The sequence below is a fragment of the Marmota monax genome, unplaced genomic scaffold, assembly GCF_021218885.2.
Source record: "Marmota monax isolate L192 unplaced genomic scaffold, Marmota_monax_Labrador192_F-V1.1 WCK01_AAM20220418_F8-fsc00023, whole genome shotgun sequence".
Classification (NCBI taxonomy): domain Eukaryota; kingdom Metazoa; phylum Chordata; class Mammalia; order Rodentia; family Sciuridae; genus Marmota; species Marmota monax.
This window is the reverse complement of record NW_026692907.1, coordinates 18,140,011-18,156,839: the sequence shown is the minus strand read 5'-3', so window position 1 is coordinate 18,156,839 and position 16,829 is coordinate 18,140,011. Positions and strand designations below refer to the sequence as shown.

Below are 16,829 nucleotides of genomic sequence, written 5' to 3'. Positions count from 1 at the left end.
CCAATTTATTCTTCATGCTTGGGAAATTTTCTGATACTGTCTCATTGAAGAGATTGTACATTCCTTTGGTTTGAAACTCTGTGCCTTCCTCTATTCCAATAACTCTAGATTTGGTCTTTTGATGCTGTTCCATAACTCTCGAATGTTCTGTTCATGGTTTCTTACTATCTTCACTGTGTGATCAACTTTATTTTCCGGATTGTATACTTTGTCTTCATTATCTGACATTCTTTCTTCCAGGTGATCTAGTCTGTTGGTTATGCTTTCTAATGAGTTTTTTTATTTGATTTATTGTATCCTTCATTTCAACGATTTCTGACTTTTTTTTTTCAGAGTCTGTAACTCTCTATTGAAGTAATCTTTTGCTATCTATATTTGCTCTCTTATCTCTTTGTTGGCGTGATCAATTTTTGCCTGTATTTGCTCATTTAGATCATTCTTTAATTCACAGATCATTGTAATTATGAACCTTATGAACTCCATCTCTGACATTTCATCAACTTTGTTGTCCATGGGTTCTTGCCAGGTTTCTGTTCTCACAACTAAAAGGCTCAGGGGTCACTCTAGGTAAACTGGGCTAACTGGGCTGCACAAAATAACCACGGAAGAGACACAAATACCTTTTTCTCTGTCGCTGTGATGGCTCCTCTGACCTTAAGGGTCCACACGAAGAGAGAGCCCTCTGACCTTAAGGGTCCACAGGAAGAGAGAAGAGAGAGCACGCGCTGACCCCTTTTATTGAGGAGAAGCTATTCAGATGAGTCAAGGGGTCAGGTTTCAGGGGATTGAGTCTATCTTTATGATGTCCACTGTCAGCAGGTTGATTGACATCTAGGTAGACCACACCCAAGGGCACAGTAAGAGAAGGGGACACACACAAGGCACTTCCATGGAACATTCTATCCTAAACAGGACAAGGGATTATATTACAAAGGAACAAGTGAGCATAGCTTCACTCATGGGACAAGACATGCCTGGGCACGAAGACACAGTCACTCAAACCCTAGAAGAGCGGGGCAGTCTAGCAGCATGGGTGCCTGATGCCACATCGCCTGGCAGGGGAATTAACTCAGTCAAGTGCGAGGTTGGTCTCCCACAGGTTCTGTTGTTACAGTATCCTGGTTTGTTTGGGGTACTTTCCTCCCTTGTTTTTCATGTTGTTTATGTATCTTCCTTTCTTGCAATGTAGATCTGAGATATTACAGTTTCTTCCCTGTATTCTTGTAGTATCTGTGAAGATTGTCTGTACCTCACCTTGATATTGGGCTTTCAGACCCTGCCAGTGTCTCTCAGTGTATGCTACTATATCTAAGGTTGGTGGGCGGCAATAGCAGAGGTAATTCGAGATAATAGTTAAGGTGCCCCAAGGTGGAAGCAATGTCTTTCAGAGATGGAGCTGTAAGAGTGGGCCTTATACTCCCTTTGGGATGTCTGCCCTGAGATACAGCTGCTTCTAGGCCCTGTCATCAAAAAGTTAGGGGCTACTGTGTGGGGAAGGCTATGGCAATGACTGCAGTGTCCCAAGATAGAAGTGGGTTAGGCTTAGGCTCCCAACTAGTGGGGGTATGCAAACTCAGATCTACCCTGGACCTGGGTCCTGCGCAAGTTGGTGTGGACAGATCTGGGTGGGGCCTGACTCTTGGGGAAGTATGCTGGTCGGAGGAGGCTCACAGTCTGGGTCCTTTGCCAGGTGGTGTGGGCAGTCTGGGCTGGGTCGTGACTCCCGCAGTAGTCCACTGATCGGAAGGCTGTGGTCCTGTGCCAGAGTTAGTCTCTAGTGGGGGTCTGCCCCGCATTGGCGCAGTGGACCCGGGCCTACTATGAGCCTGGGTCCGACGTGGGCTAGTGTGGGCCATCTGGGCTTGGTCTTCTATTTTAAGCTTTTATTATCACTTAGTTCAAAGCACTTTTTATTTACTTTTCTTGTGCTTTCTTCCTTCACGTCAGAGATACTTATGAGTGCATCATTTAGTTTTGAAATAGTTGACGTGGGGGGCGGTTCTATATATCTTAAGGTGATTGAGTTCTTTTTTAAAAATATTTTTTAGTTTTAGGTGGACACAATATCTTTATTTCATTTTTATGTGGTGCTGAGAATTGAACCCAGTGCCTCACGCATACTAGGTGAGCGTGCTACCACTTGAGCCACATCCCCAGCCCAAGGTGATTGAGTTCTAATGTAATAAATCATGCAGGAAACACAGTCTGAAAGATTTCAAATTTTTTAAAAAGTAAATAAAAAAAAAATAAACCTCAGAACAAAGAGGGCTATATTCAAGAGGTAAAATGGACCACTCTTACAAACTCAGGGCCTTGTGTATGCTAGGCAAGCACTCTACTTCTGAGCCACATCCTCTCACATCCCCAGCCTGGATATAAGTCATCTTACTTGGTTCAAGCTACAATAATAAAGTTTCTTAGACTGGGTAATTTACAAATAATAAAAATATATTATTTACTGTTTGAATGCAGTAAAAAAGATAAAGGTGCCAGCAAATTCAGTGTCAAAATGTTGAAGACCAGTTCTTCATAGATGATGTATTCCATGTACCTTAATGAAGTATCTTGTTAAGTCTAAGCTTTTTGTAGATGCCCTTTATCATGTTGAGGAAGTTCCCTGCTAGTTCTCATTTTTTGAGTATTTTCTTCATGAAATAAAGGGTTTTGTCAAATGTTTTATTGCATCTATTGAGATGATCATGAGAGTTTTTTGGAATTCTGTCAGTATTAATTGATTTTGGAATGGTAAATGAATTTTGCATTCATAGAATAAATCCCACTTGGTTGTGGTGCATAATCCTTTATATATGTTGCTGGATTTAGTGTGCTAAAATATTGTTAAGGATTTTTATGTCCGTGTGCATGAAGAGTTTTTAATCTTTTCTTGAGAAATTTTTGTCTGGTTTAGGTATCAAGGTAATATTGTCCTTATAAAATAGGACATATTCCCTCTTCTTTTGTTATTAGAAAAGTGTTGGTATTAATTCTTTAAATATTTGTTTGTATATTTGGTAGAATTTAGTAGTGAAACCACTAAGCCTAGAATTTTCTTTGTAGGTAGTTTTTTTGAGTACTAATTCAATCTCTGCTTGTTATATACAGATTATTTCTTATTGAGGCAGTTCTAATTTATCCAGAAGTTTATCCATTTTATCTAGGTCACCTGATTTGTTGCTTACATTTATTCATAATTTATCCTTTTTTGTAAAGCAACAGTGTCAATTTTGTTAAATTTTTCAAAAGAACCAGATATCAATTTCATTGATTTCTCCTATTATTTTTTTGTTCTTTGTTTCTTTAATGTCTACTCTAATTATTTAATATGCTCTTCTTTTTCCAGTTTCTTCAACTAGAAAGTTAGGTTATTAATTTGAAATTTTTCTTCATTCTTAATCTAGGCATTTACAGCTATAAATTTCCCTCTAAGCATGGCTTTAGTTGAAGCTCTTAAGTTTTAATATATTGTGTTATTTCTATTTGTCAGCTTTTCTGAATTCTCTTTTAATGTCTTTCTGACTCATTAAATTCTCTTTTAATGTCTTTCTGACTTTGTTTATTGATAGTTTTTTGTTTAATTTTTGTTATAATGTGTTTTGTTAAAGTCTATTTTGTATAAATCTTGTACAGATACTCAAGAATTTATGATGGGTTTACTTCTTGATAAAGCCATTGTATACTAAAAATAGTATAAGTTGAAAATTAATTTCATACATCTACCAAACATCATAGTTTAGCAATACAATATGGCATAGCCACTCCATTTTCCTATAGTTACCTTATTACTTGGTTCTCTGTTATGAGCTAATTCACCCACAGTCTAGGTTGTAGCTTTAGTAGGTGCATACATCTTTTTTCCTTCTTTAAAAAAAAAAAAAAACAGAAAACTTCCATTGTTTGTTTGTTTTGTGGTACTGGGGATTGAATCCAGGGGTTCTCTACCATTGAGCTACATCCCCAGCCTGGTCTTGAACTTTGATCATCCTGCCCCAGCCTCCCAAGTGTTTGGGATAGGCTTGTGCCAGTGTACCTGCATACTCTATTGTTTTTGAGAGCCCTCATGCTTGTTCCAGAAGTCAGTACCCTGGGGAAGAGATTAGGAACTATCTGCATTATGGCCCTTTCTCCCCCAGGCAAATTCCCTCGAACTGGGTAGGGGGACCAGTGCAATATTTCTGTGAAAGATATCTCTAGGAGCTGAGCACTCAGTAGAGTGAGTGGCTGTAACCAGATATCATCTCCGTTTGCCTATGGTTGATTTGCTTCTCTCTGCTTTGAACTATCAGCTCCCATGCCAGAGGAAGGACAGTTGGTGCCCCATTATTTTTAATGTACCAAACCTAAGTTAGAGCCTTCATATCAATGAGTAGGAGTTGAGTGGAAGAAGGGAGCCCTCACTTTTTGGACCCTTCTCAACATGATTTTAACCTTGGCTGCAGGCAGCGGTGGGCAGGATAAGAAATCTTAATGTTGTTTACAGATAGAAACCTCTCTGGCTGGAAGCTAGGGGTAAAGGGAGTCTTTTGTTCTTAGCTACTGCCATCTGGCACTTCGTTTCTGCCTCTTTAGACTGAGAGAGGGGAGGTAGAAAACATTCTTGGTTCAAATATCACATAAATTTATCTCACTGAATCTTAATAGACTTTATTGAACAGAGGTTTTTTTGTTTTTGTTTTTTTGATGTTTACTCTTAGGATCATTTCCAGAGGCTTTATGTGGTTATTTTTGTTGCTATTTTATATTTACACCAGTTTTTATGGGGAGCAGGTTAGCAGAACTCCTTATGTTGTCTTGACATAAGTTGATCCCTGGGAAATGCATTTTCTATCTGGATTCTATACAGAACAACAAAAATTGGAGGAAACTAGCAATCTTCCACAGTCAGCAATAATTTAAAGCCTATTGGTCAAGTGTCAGTATGTGTTAGTCTGTTTTACGTTGCTATGACAAATACCTGAGAAACATGACTTAGAGAAGGAAAGATTTATTTTGGCTTATGGTTTCAGAGTTTTCTGTCCACATGTTAGGGCTTGAGTATGAGGTGTTCCCCAAAAGCTCCTACAATATTCAGAAATGATTGGATTGTAAGAGCTATAATCTAATCAGTCTATCCTAGATAGAATGGGCTAACCAGGTGGTAACTGAGCGGCTGGGGTGTGGCTGGGGAAGGTGGGTTATTGGGGCAAGCCCTAGAAGGCTTCATCTTCCCTATGATCCTTTCTGCCCTTCTCTTTCTACCTCCTGACCTCCTCCACTGTGCCTTTGGCCATGATATTCTTCTTTACCTCAGGCCCAGCAATGGAGCCTGCCTACAATGGACTGAATCCTCTGAAACCATGAGTGAAAGCGAAGTTTTTCTATTCTAGGTGGTGGTTGTTGTGTGTGTGTGTGTGTGTGTGTGTGTGTGTGTGTGTTTTGCTTGGGATTGAACCCAGGGCTCTGGTACATGCAAGGCAAACACTCTACCAACTGAGCTATATCCCCAACCCCTGATAAGTTGTTCTTATCAGGTATTTTGGAAAACTAATAACACACTGTAATTGGCTGGCTCCAAGGCAGAAACATGGCAGAAGTGCTACTGTTGTTGAAGTTTGAACATTAGAGAAGCACGCTGAGGCAAGCATATAAAACAGGGTTTATTTAAAAAGGGGTAACATAGACTTCTCCCTGGAGGGAGAAGGGGCCATAGCTGGTATTCCAGTATCTCCAAAAGCAAGGTATTCTGCCCTTTTTATATGTCCTAGGCTTCCTTTGTTTTCCTACTCTCTTTCCCCTTATCTTTCTCCTTCCCACCTACCTGACTAGGCCTAGGAAATGCTCAGTGGGATGCCCATAAGGTGGGAAACAGGTGGGTTGAAGGGGGGAAGGACACGATGGAGCTGCCCAGGACACATTAATTAACAACACTGTAATTGGCTTATAGCTCCCTGTAGGGAAGGGCAATTCCTGGGACAGGTGACCATAGCAACAGGTTGGAGCAGGGGGAGCTTCTTGATAATAGTGGAGGAAGGGCTCTGAAGGAATTAACACTTCAATCCCTCATTTGACAGTCTCCAACTTCCCAGGTCTCACTCAAAAGTGGCCTCCTTGATCTGCCCTGACTTGATTTATCTATCTATATTGACTGCCTGTCTAATTCTGGCTTCAGAAGAATGTGGCAGAGGAAAACAGCTGGGGTTATGGCAGCTAGGAAGATGGGGAGAATGGGTCAGGAAAAAGATATAGTCCCCAGGGGTATGGTCCTCTAATCATACCTCACCTGCCTACAGTTTCTCTCTAGAGTACACTCAGATTATCAGTTTATTAAATGGATTAATCCACTGATGTGTTTAGAGTCCTCATGATCCAATCACTACCCTGAAGCCACCCGAAGCCCTACCTCTGGATATTATTGCATTGGATACTGAATCTCTAACGTGAGGTTTTAGGGGGTTATTCCAGGTCCAAACCATAGCACAGTAGAATCTTTTACAGGACTTTTTCTTTGTGTTCACTTCAGTTTTTCATGGCCTTTTCATCTTTTAGTCCTTTGTGTTATTTTGTTTGTTCCTTTTACTTTCTCCTCTGTAATTTTTTTTTTAATTTGGTATAGGGAAAATTTTATTTTAAAAAGGCAATACATGAAAGTAAAACCAACCAAATTTCAAATCATGGAAAGTATAACATTATTTCCTTAAGACATTCAGAAGTAGGAAAAAAAAAACTAGTATAACTGCTTTAAAAAATAGGAAAAAAATGTACAAATATTCAAAGCCTGAAAGTTATTTACTTTATAACCTTTCAGGTTTTTGCTCTTATTGCCTCTGACTGGCCATTTTATTGACATTTTACCACTCTTCTTCTTTCCCTAGTTGTCCAATCACATCTTAATAACTCCTGGGAATCCATTTGTAGTTTCCAGGGCTCCATTCTAATCTCTTTGATTTTTCTTTGTGTTTGTATAGGAATACATACTTAAAACATGGCATTATTATTTTGGACTTCAGGATAGTTAACTTGAATTTTTGAAAAGATATGTTCAGTAGGATTTTTTAATTATATATATATATATATATATATATATATATATATATATATATATATATATATAAAAAATATATGAAGAACAAATGTTTATGTATGAATTAAAGAGAATGTCAAATAGAGTTGAAATGTTTATTTTTAAATTAGACTTTAACTTTGTATATATACAAGTGCCAAGATTGATTTCTTATCAAAACATAACTTTATTTTTTAAAATCAATAATCATTTTCTTAGTAAAAAGATATTTAGTTTGGATCTGAAATATTTCCCATCAACTGTATGTTAAAGGCAGTCACCAGCCTCTGGTGCTATTGGAAGGTGGTGAAAACTTCAAGAGGTAGACATTGGCTGGAAGAAATTATGCCTTTTGAGGAATGCATTAGAAGAGGATATTGGGATCTCAATCCCCCCTCTTCTCTCTCTTTACTTCCTCGCCTTCGTGAGATGACTAGGCTTTCTCTGACACAGACTCTTGCAGTAATGTCCTATATCACCACAGACCCAAAGAGGGTCAAGCAATTGTGGACTTAAACCCTGAGCCAAAATATACCTTTCCTCCTTACAAGTTATTGGTCTCAGGTATTTAGTTGCAGTGACAGGAAATTTACATCTCTCTAGAGGCACATATGAATCACCTATGGAAATTATAAAAAATATAGAGCCCAGGCCAGATGTTAGCCCAATTGATTCAGAATTTGGGGATAATAGGTTCTAAACCTTTTAAATAACAAAGTAAAATTAGATTTAATTGCATCTAAATTTCCTGGAGTTCTTTGAGAAAAAGGCTGAACCTCTTCATTTTTACTCCCACACCCCCATCTTTTAGCTTAGCTTTCTCCTTTGCTCCTTAATTATTCTCAGTTTTAGAAGTAGAAATTGAATTGGTAAAAATTGAAGACAGTATTAGTAATTCCATTCGAGGGATTTGGGTTGAATGAGGTAGAAACTTTGGGCTGAAATGAGGGGCTTGATAGTGGAAATTCTTTACTTTGAGGATACAGAACAATCCAGAATTATGAAGTTATTGTTAAACCACGACTCAAAAGACCACCAACTCCAATTTTAAATCAAATTAAAGCAAGCTTGTAATTCTGGCCAGGACTGTCTCTCCCAAAACCCTGGGCTAGAGAACAGTACCCCAGCTCTCTAGGAGCAGTTTTATAGCACAAAAAGTTGCAAAGGGGTTGTCTTGAGAATTTACAGATAACAGGATTTTGACAAGCATAATACAAAGGTAGATAGTAGGTTAATGATCTACATGGCTTAACATTTCAAGGTAGGGAATAAATTTAGATCTCAACATCAGAATTTATGAAGTGCCACTGAGGTTTTAGAGAGGGTTGTTATCTGGTCAAGGGGAGCCAGAATTTATGAGGCACCACTAAGGTTTTAGAGAGGGTTGTCATTTGGTCAGGGAAAACCAGGCATAGGTGAAGTTCAAGGCATGGGCAGGAATTTCAAACAAGTTTAGAAATCACAGTAATTTATAGTAAAAACAGAAATTGACTTTTCATGACTTTGTGACAAGATGGTTCCCAATCTTAAGGTGGAATTAGGCTGGGTTCATCAGTTATGTTCCATTTAAAGTAATCTTAGAATTTTGGAAGTTACTAAAAGGTACTTGTCTGTGAAGCTTCAAGTATAGTAGCATTCTACAGATTCCTCAGACTTCATTATATGAAAGAGAAATTTTATTCTCTGAAAATATATTTGGTTTTGTTGGTAATTAATTTATATTCTCCTCAGTGTCTAGCAGAAGCCCAGTAATTCATGTAGGATGTACATATACTTTTTGCAATGACTATTTTTATCCTTCTCAGCAAAGAGTTAATTTCAAGTCCTTGTTTCCCTACAAATATAACTCTAAAATTGAATTATACTCTTAAAAATTAATCTTTTGCTGGGCTGGGGATGTGGCTCAAGCAGTAACGTGCTCGCCTGGCATGCGTGCGGCCCAGGTTCGACCCTCAGCACCACATACAAACAAAGATGTTATGTCCGCCGAAAACTAAAAAATAATAATGATAATAATAAATATTAAAATTCTCTCTCTCCCCCCCCTTTAAAAAAAATTAATCTTTTGCTAAATCCAAAGAACTTAAGCCATTCTTCACAGAAGGCCATCTTTATTATTATGTGTAGATTTTAACTGATGTTTTGTTAATTTAACCCACAGATCTCTATCTATAAAATGAATATAATACCTTCTTGAATGATTGGTTTTTAAGGATCAGAATTTCATGAGGTGGCATGTGTGAAATTTTTACTTTGAGGTGGCTTTTTTAAAAAACAGAATTTCAGATAAATCTGACCTCTGTTTACTTGTTAATTGTTCTCCAGGTAAAAATCAATAGCCTGGGTAAATATCAATGGGCTATAAAATTTTGTTTTCATTGTTTATAAAATATCTTCCTAGGGACTGAGTTTGAGGTTTGCAAAAATTTAGCAATCTCATATTCAGATCTCGTGCTAGTTAGTTAAACGCTCATAGGGTATATTTTTAAACAAAGAACCTTATGAAGTAATTTTAAGCTAGAGTTCTTAAGTGAGTGTAGTTTCTAAAGTTTGTCCAGTTTATGTGAGAGATGTGTTCTATTTGTGGCTGTGATACTGTCTGTCTAGTGTGAGATTCTACCAAGTTGCTAAAGGTCCCAAACGGGTGCTGCTGTGGTTAACTTAATCCCCAATACTACAGTATTAAAAGTTGTGGGCCTTAGGAGGTGATTGAGCCATCATGGCCCTACCCTCATGGGATCGGCACTGTTATAAAGGAGTTCAAGGTTGAAGGGAGCATTCTCTCATCCCTCTGCCTTGTGAAGAGATGAGACAAAGCCTTCACCAGACACTAAATGCCAGCATCTTAATCTTGGACTTATCAGCCTTCAGAACTGTCAGAAATAAATCCTTACTGTTGTAAATTACCCAGTGTATAATATTTTATTATAGTATTATAAGTGGACTAAGACAGATGGTTACTCCAATTATGTTATCCTAATACACAAGCTTAATTACATTATTTGATTATAAAAACTGCCTTTGCTCAAGCTCCATCATCTGATTCTGTGTTCTGAGTTTAATTTCTTACTATGTTACCTGGATCATCTTTCTATGCTACAGGTGGTAGATAGAATGTTAACCTCTCAATCTTATCTATTCTAATCCCTGCAACCTGGGAATGTGTTATCATACATGGAAGAGAGCAGTTAAGATTCCTAATTGGTTAACTTTAAAATAAGAATATTTTCATGAATGAAAGGGGTTGACCCAGTATAGTCATAAGGATTCTTAAAAATTGGTGTGGAATGTAGAGGACAAGTTCAGCTATAGGATACAAGAAGAATACACTGTTCTTGGTTTTAAAGAGAGAGGAAGAAAGGAATATATGTGGCTTCTAGAAGTTGGAAAGGAATGGAAACAAATTCTTCCTGAGGAAAAGTAATGCAGACCTACCAAAACCTTGATTTTAGCCCCTTGAAACCCATTATGTTTCTGAACTAGAAAACTACAAGATCATAAGTTTGTGTGTTTTAAACCACTACATTGGGCTGAGAATATTGATAAGTAATAAATCCTTGCCTAGAATGCGTGAGTCCCTGGGTTTGATAACTAGTACAGCAAAACCAAACAAAAACCAGTAAGTTTGTAGCAATTTATTAATAAAGCCATAGAAAACATTCCATAACTTTGATAAAAATTATAATTTGGCATCATTTTCAATTTCTTTGCAATTCTATAGTACTAAAGTGTGAGCAATTACCATCCAGCTATTAGGCTTAGGGTGGTAGACTACATACAGCAGATCTGGCCATAGTCTGCCATGCAATGTCTTTATTTTTACATTCCCAACCCCTAATACAATGACTGCCAAAGCAGAGAGCATAGTAACAGTTTGTGGGGTAAATAAATATATGTTCTAATTAGAGTTAAAATCAGGATTATTGGTAGGTATGCATTATTGATTTATGTTCAATAATGTTCAATTTATGTTCTTTTGTGTGGTAAAAGTAAGTTGTTAAGTGAATATAGTTTCTAAAGTTGACTAAAGAAATAGGTTAAGATGGGTTTTCAAACTTAAGTGTCCATTGGAATCACTTGGTGGGTCTGGTAAAACACAGATTTCAAACCCTCAGGCTTACATTTTTTAATTCAGTACCTTTGGGTGGAGCCTGAAAATTTGCAGGCTGATATTGCTATTCTGGTGCTCACTCTTATGACATTTCATTCCTCAGCCCCTCTTGGATGCACTCTGGGCAAGCTAGCTGCACATGTTCCCTGAGAATTCGGCCTGTTTTTCTCTTCTGTAGCCATCCAATCTGTCCATGGAGGTTATAGTCTACAGGCTTGCCTAGTACAATTACTAGTTTCCCTGAGGTTTGTTCCTCCTTCCCAACCCCTAGCCTTCCTGCCTCAGAAAATAAACATTCATTTAGTTCTTTTCATTTGAATAGAGAATAATAAAGCTAAACTTTAAAACAATCTAAAATTGAAATGGAGACATTAAAAAAGTTAACAAATTCTTTAAATCCTATTATTGAAAAGAATCTGAGATTTTGATTCCCTACTGAGATGACTATCCTCCTGGAGGGTTTACCTGGCATCTTAGATTATATAAGACTTTCTATCAATCACTCCACAACACACTACTTCCACGCAAGTGAAGTACAACCCTTTGCTTCTATTACCCAGAGATGGTGGGATCTGTCAGGTTTTCTGATCCCTTTCAAAGCTACTGGCAAGGCTGAAGAATGTTTGCTTTTAAGGGGTAAATTGAAGCTCTGAAGATGTCCTGATTGGGTGACACTCATTCAGCTAAGTCACCCACCATGCCCTCCTAATTCACCAAATAAATAAATTTAAGAATTTCTTAAAATAATTTCTCTCTTTTTTTCTGTATGTGATTATCTTCTTATTTGGCTGTGTTCCTATCAGTCAGTTGAACAATTGTTTTTTGTTTTTGTTTTTTTCTCCCTGGAAACTTGTAGGATCTTTTCTTTGTTGCCATTGTTCTGAAATTTTATGATCATATACTTCAATGTGATTGTATTTTTATTCATTCTATTTGGCATTTAGTGGGCTTTTTAAATTTGAAGTTTTTAAAAATTATTATTTAGGGTTTTTAAAATTAAAGGCAGTAAATGGACTGGGCTTGTGGCTCAGTGGTAGAGTGCTTGCCTAGCATGTGTGAGGTACTGGGTTCAATTCTCAGTACCACATGTAAAAACAAATAAATGAAATAAAGGTCCATCAACAACTAAAAAAAATTTTTTTAAAGGTAGTAAATGTACATGTGAAAAAAAAATTAACCAATATATGAGCATATATAAAGAAAGTAAATTTACCTTTTCACCAATCCCCTTTCCATATACAATAGCCCATTCTCTTTAGTTCTTTATGATGGTGATTATTAAAAGCACCTCTTTAGAAATCAAGAATATCATAATATATAATCATGGTAATGTACATACATATTTTAAAAATAGGCACTGGGGTTCTGGCTCTGGTAAAACACTTGCCTGAAGTGCTTGCTTTACCAGAGCCAGAACCGCAGTCCCTATTTTTAAAATATGTATGTACTTGCCTAGCATACGTGAGGCACTGGGTTCGATCCCCAGCACCACATAAAAATAAATAAATAAAAGTATCATGTCCATAGACAACTAAAAAAATATTTTTTAAAAAATAATGCTGAGTTTTGCCACTACTTTATCATTGCCTCTCTGCTTATGTAATTTTGGAAAAGTATTATATAGTAATATAACCAAACTTCTGGGAAATTTCTAAATACGAAAGTACTTACTTGATACTTATATTTATGTTCATGTCTTTTATTATTTTGAGACAGTCTCACTAAGTTGATTAGGGCTGAAGCTAAGTTTCTAAGGCTAGCTTTGAACTTGTAATCTTCTTGCCTCAGCCTCCCAAAGTCATTGGTATAAAAGGTGTGCATTACTATACCTGGATTTTTTTTAATTCACAAAAAGTGTACATGTATTTTAATTGTTTTTTATTAATGAATAACTGATAAACTCAGTGTGAGAGAAACACACTTAGTAATATTCAACAAATATTTATTGAATGCCTACTGGGCTAAAGCAATATCAGTGAGATTAATAATTCTCAAGTTTTCCTTTGGATTGTCTTATGCTTAACATTAATGAATTCTGGGACTACTTCATTTTTTTTTCACATTGTTAAAAATAAGTACTTTAATTCACTTCATTCTAGATTGTTCTTTGCAAAACAAAAGAATCCCAAACAATCAAAAAACCCACAAAGTCATTTCTTTTAAATGTATATTGGTTTTTTTTTTTTTTTAAACACCATATGATGACAGTGTTAAAATAGTCTCTGGAATTTAGTGAAGTGGTTGATGATGTGTGAATATGTGATCAGACATATATGTTAGGAAAATATGTATTGCAAATAAAGTATTATATTTTAAGATTTTAACTGATAAAATATCTAAGAGTTTGACTACGGAATTTGTTGGATTTTAAGTGATTAAGAATAATTAGCTTTATTGTATTCTAAACTGAAGCTAGGTATATTTTTATGTATTTTATGTACTTTTATGTATTTTAACTAGTATGTTCTTGATGGAGATTTGAGTTAATGGGAATGAAGCATGTGACTAAATGCACTCTAATAATATCTAGAAGTCATGCATACTATTTTTATATATTATTAAGATTTTTGAAAATGACTGTAATATAAATATTGGTTTTATATGCCTTTTCTTTTGCCAGATGATGGGCCTAGTCAAGACTCTGTTACTGAGACTGCCATGACATTGCCAAGTGAATCCAGAGTGAATATGCATGCTATCGTCGCATTAAAAATATTAGACTATAGGTATGTAATTCATTTCTTCCCCTTTTCTAATTTTTTTTTAATTCATGCATTATAACTGTATATAACAGAGGGATTCCTTGTTGCATATTCATACATGCACATAATATATCAGAATTATTTGGCCAGTGTCGCTCCTCAACACTTCTCCCTTCCTCCCTCACTCCCTCCCCACCTCCTTTCCTTTACTGATCTCCCTTTGATTTTCATGAAATTCCCACCCTCTCTTTCTTTTCCTTTGTCCTCTCTAGCTTTTATATACAAGAGAAAACATGACCCTTGACCAGCTGAGTTTGGCTTATTTCACTTAACATAATGGTCTCTAGTTCCATATATTTTCCTACAAATGACATAACTTTTATTTTTCTTTATGGCTGAAAAAAATTCCATTGTGTAAATAAACCACATCTTCTTTATCCATTCATTCATTGATGGACACCTAGGCTTTTTCCATAATTTGGCTATTATGAATTGTGCTGTTATAAACATGGGCATTCATGTGTCACAATAGTACTTTAATTCTTTAAGATAAAAATCAAGGAGTGGTATAGCTGAATCTTATGATGCTTCCATGCCTAGTCTTTTAAGGAGCTTCCATACTGATTTCCATAGTAGTTGCATTAATTTACAATGCCACAAACAGTGTAGAAATGTCGCTTTTTCTTCACATTCTGTCTAGTATTTATTTGTATTCTTTTTAAAAAATATTTTTTTAGTTGTATATGGACACAATATCTTTGTTTATTTTTATGTGGTGCCTCCCAGTGCCTCCCAGTGCAAGGCAAGCTCTCTACCACTGAGCTGCAGCCCCAGCCCCTATTATTTGTATTCTTGATGACTACCATTCTGGCTGTTGTGAGATGAAATCTCACTGTAGTTTTGATTTGCATTTCCCTAATTGCTAATGATGTTAGACATTTTTTCCATCTCTCTGTTGGCCATTTGTATGCGTATTTAATTAATTTGCCTATTTATTAATTGGGTTATTTGATTTTGGTGTTAAGTTTTTTGAGTTCTCTATATATTCTAGATATTAATTCCTTGTCAGAAGAGTAGCTAACAGGTGCAGTGGCGCACACCTGTAATCTCAGTGGCTGGGGAGGCTGAAGCAGGAGGATTGTAGGTTCAAAGCCAGCCTCAACAAATTCGAGGCACTAAGCAGCTCAGTAAGACCCTGTCTGTAAATACAAAATAGGGGAGGGGATGTGGCTCAGTGGTCAAGTGCCCCCAAGTTCAATCCCTACTACCGAAACAACAATAGAAGTAGTAGCAAAGATTTTCTCCTATTCTGTAAGTTCCCTCTTCATATTCCTAATATTCTTCTTTGTTGTTCAGAAGCTTTTTAATTTGGTGCCATCACATTTATTAACTCTTGGCATTATTTCCTGAGCTTTAGAGGTCCTATTAAGAAAGTCGTTACTTGTGCCTATGTGCTGTAGTGTTGACCCTACATTTTCTTCTAGGAGTTGCATAGTTTCTGGTTTAATTCCTAGCTCTTTGATTCATTTTGAGTTTATCTTTGTGCAGGATGAGAAATAAGGGTATAGTTTCATTCTTCTACGTGTGTAAAACCAGTTTTCCCAGCACCATTTGTTAAAAAGGCTGTCTTTTCTCCAATATATGTTTTTGGCACCTTTGTCAAGGATCAGATGTTTGCAGACATGTGAGTTTGTCTCTGTATATTCTATTCTGTATCACTGGTCTATGTGTCTTGTTTTTATGCCAGTTCCATGCAGTTTTTATTATTATGACTCTCTAATATAATTTGAAGTCAGATGTTGTGATGCTTACAGCATTGCTTTTTTGGCTTAAAATTGCTTTGGTTGGTGTTTTATTCTTCCAAATGAATTTTAGGACTTTTTTCTAGTTTTGTGAAGAATGTTTTTGATATTTCGATGGGGATTGCATTGAATCTATATACATCTTTTGGTAATATGTACATTTTAAGAACATTAATTCTGCTACATGGGAGGTCTTTCCATCTTCTGGGGTCTTCTTCAATTTCTTTCTTCAGTGTTCTATAGTTTCCATTGTAGAGCTCTTTTGCCTTCTTGGTTAGATTTATTTCTAGATGTTTTCTTTCTTTATTTATTATTTTGAGGCTATTATGAGTGAATTGTTTTTCTGATTTCTTTCTCGGCAGATTCATTGTTGGTATTATAGGAAAGCTATTGATTTTGGTATATTTACTTTGTAATATGCTACTTTACCAAATTTGTTTATTAGCTCTAGCAGTCATTTGGTGGAGTTTTTGGTGTAATTCATTTTTAAAAGACATTACAAAACACATAGAAATCTTTCAAGAAAGAATCTTCAGAAAAGGAACAATTGGTGAATAAAAATTAATCAGAGTACCCAGAATAATAGCAATTGCAAAAAGAGTGATGAAATAAATGCACATTGAAAGTATAATGAACTTAACTGCCCATCCTTTAAGTGATTTGTGTTTATTATACTTAAGCTGTATTAATAATATTTTAATATTGAATATAAAATAATTAAGATATAATTATAAAAATAATATTAAATGTAAAATGATATAAAAGAGACTTATTATTGGTAATAAAGTGCTTTGAATCAGTATCAGAGAGTATTGATCCAGAGGGTATTGGAGGGTAAATCTGTGTTAGTTAAATAAGAGATACTTTTCATTTAGTTAATGAAGAACCTGAAAAACAGGCAAAGCTTGAGAGGCTAATTTAACCAAATATTAGTTAATAACATGACATAGTTACAAGGTGCTCTTATAGCAGATATATTAAAACTGAAGCCATTACAATGTTAGTATATAAATTGAGTTTAAAAACCTAAAAATTTAATGGAAGTATATTAATTTGGGGAAAGATGATACCTTATAAAAATAAGAGATAGTCAAGAGTTTCTGGTGATTGGTTCAGGTATGGGTACTGCAAGGAAAACAAAGAATACAGACTCAAGTCAGATAGGTAACTAGATTTAT

At 36.0% G+C, this 16,829-nt stretch overlaps 1 protein-coding gene across 1 annotated transcript in view; it reads left to right on the top strand.

Moving 5' to 3' along the window:
* Positions 1-16,829, top strand: part of Lrrc40 (leucine rich repeat containing 40) — a 71,308-nt gene that overhangs the window by 41,315 nt on the left and 13,164 nt on the right. The window contains exon 10 of the mRNA XM_046450954.2: positions 13,768-13,873. Within this exon, the coding sequence (XP_046306910.1) occupies positions 13,768-13,873 (106 nt within the window). The remainder of the gene's footprint in view (positions 1-13,767; positions 13,874-16,829) is intronic.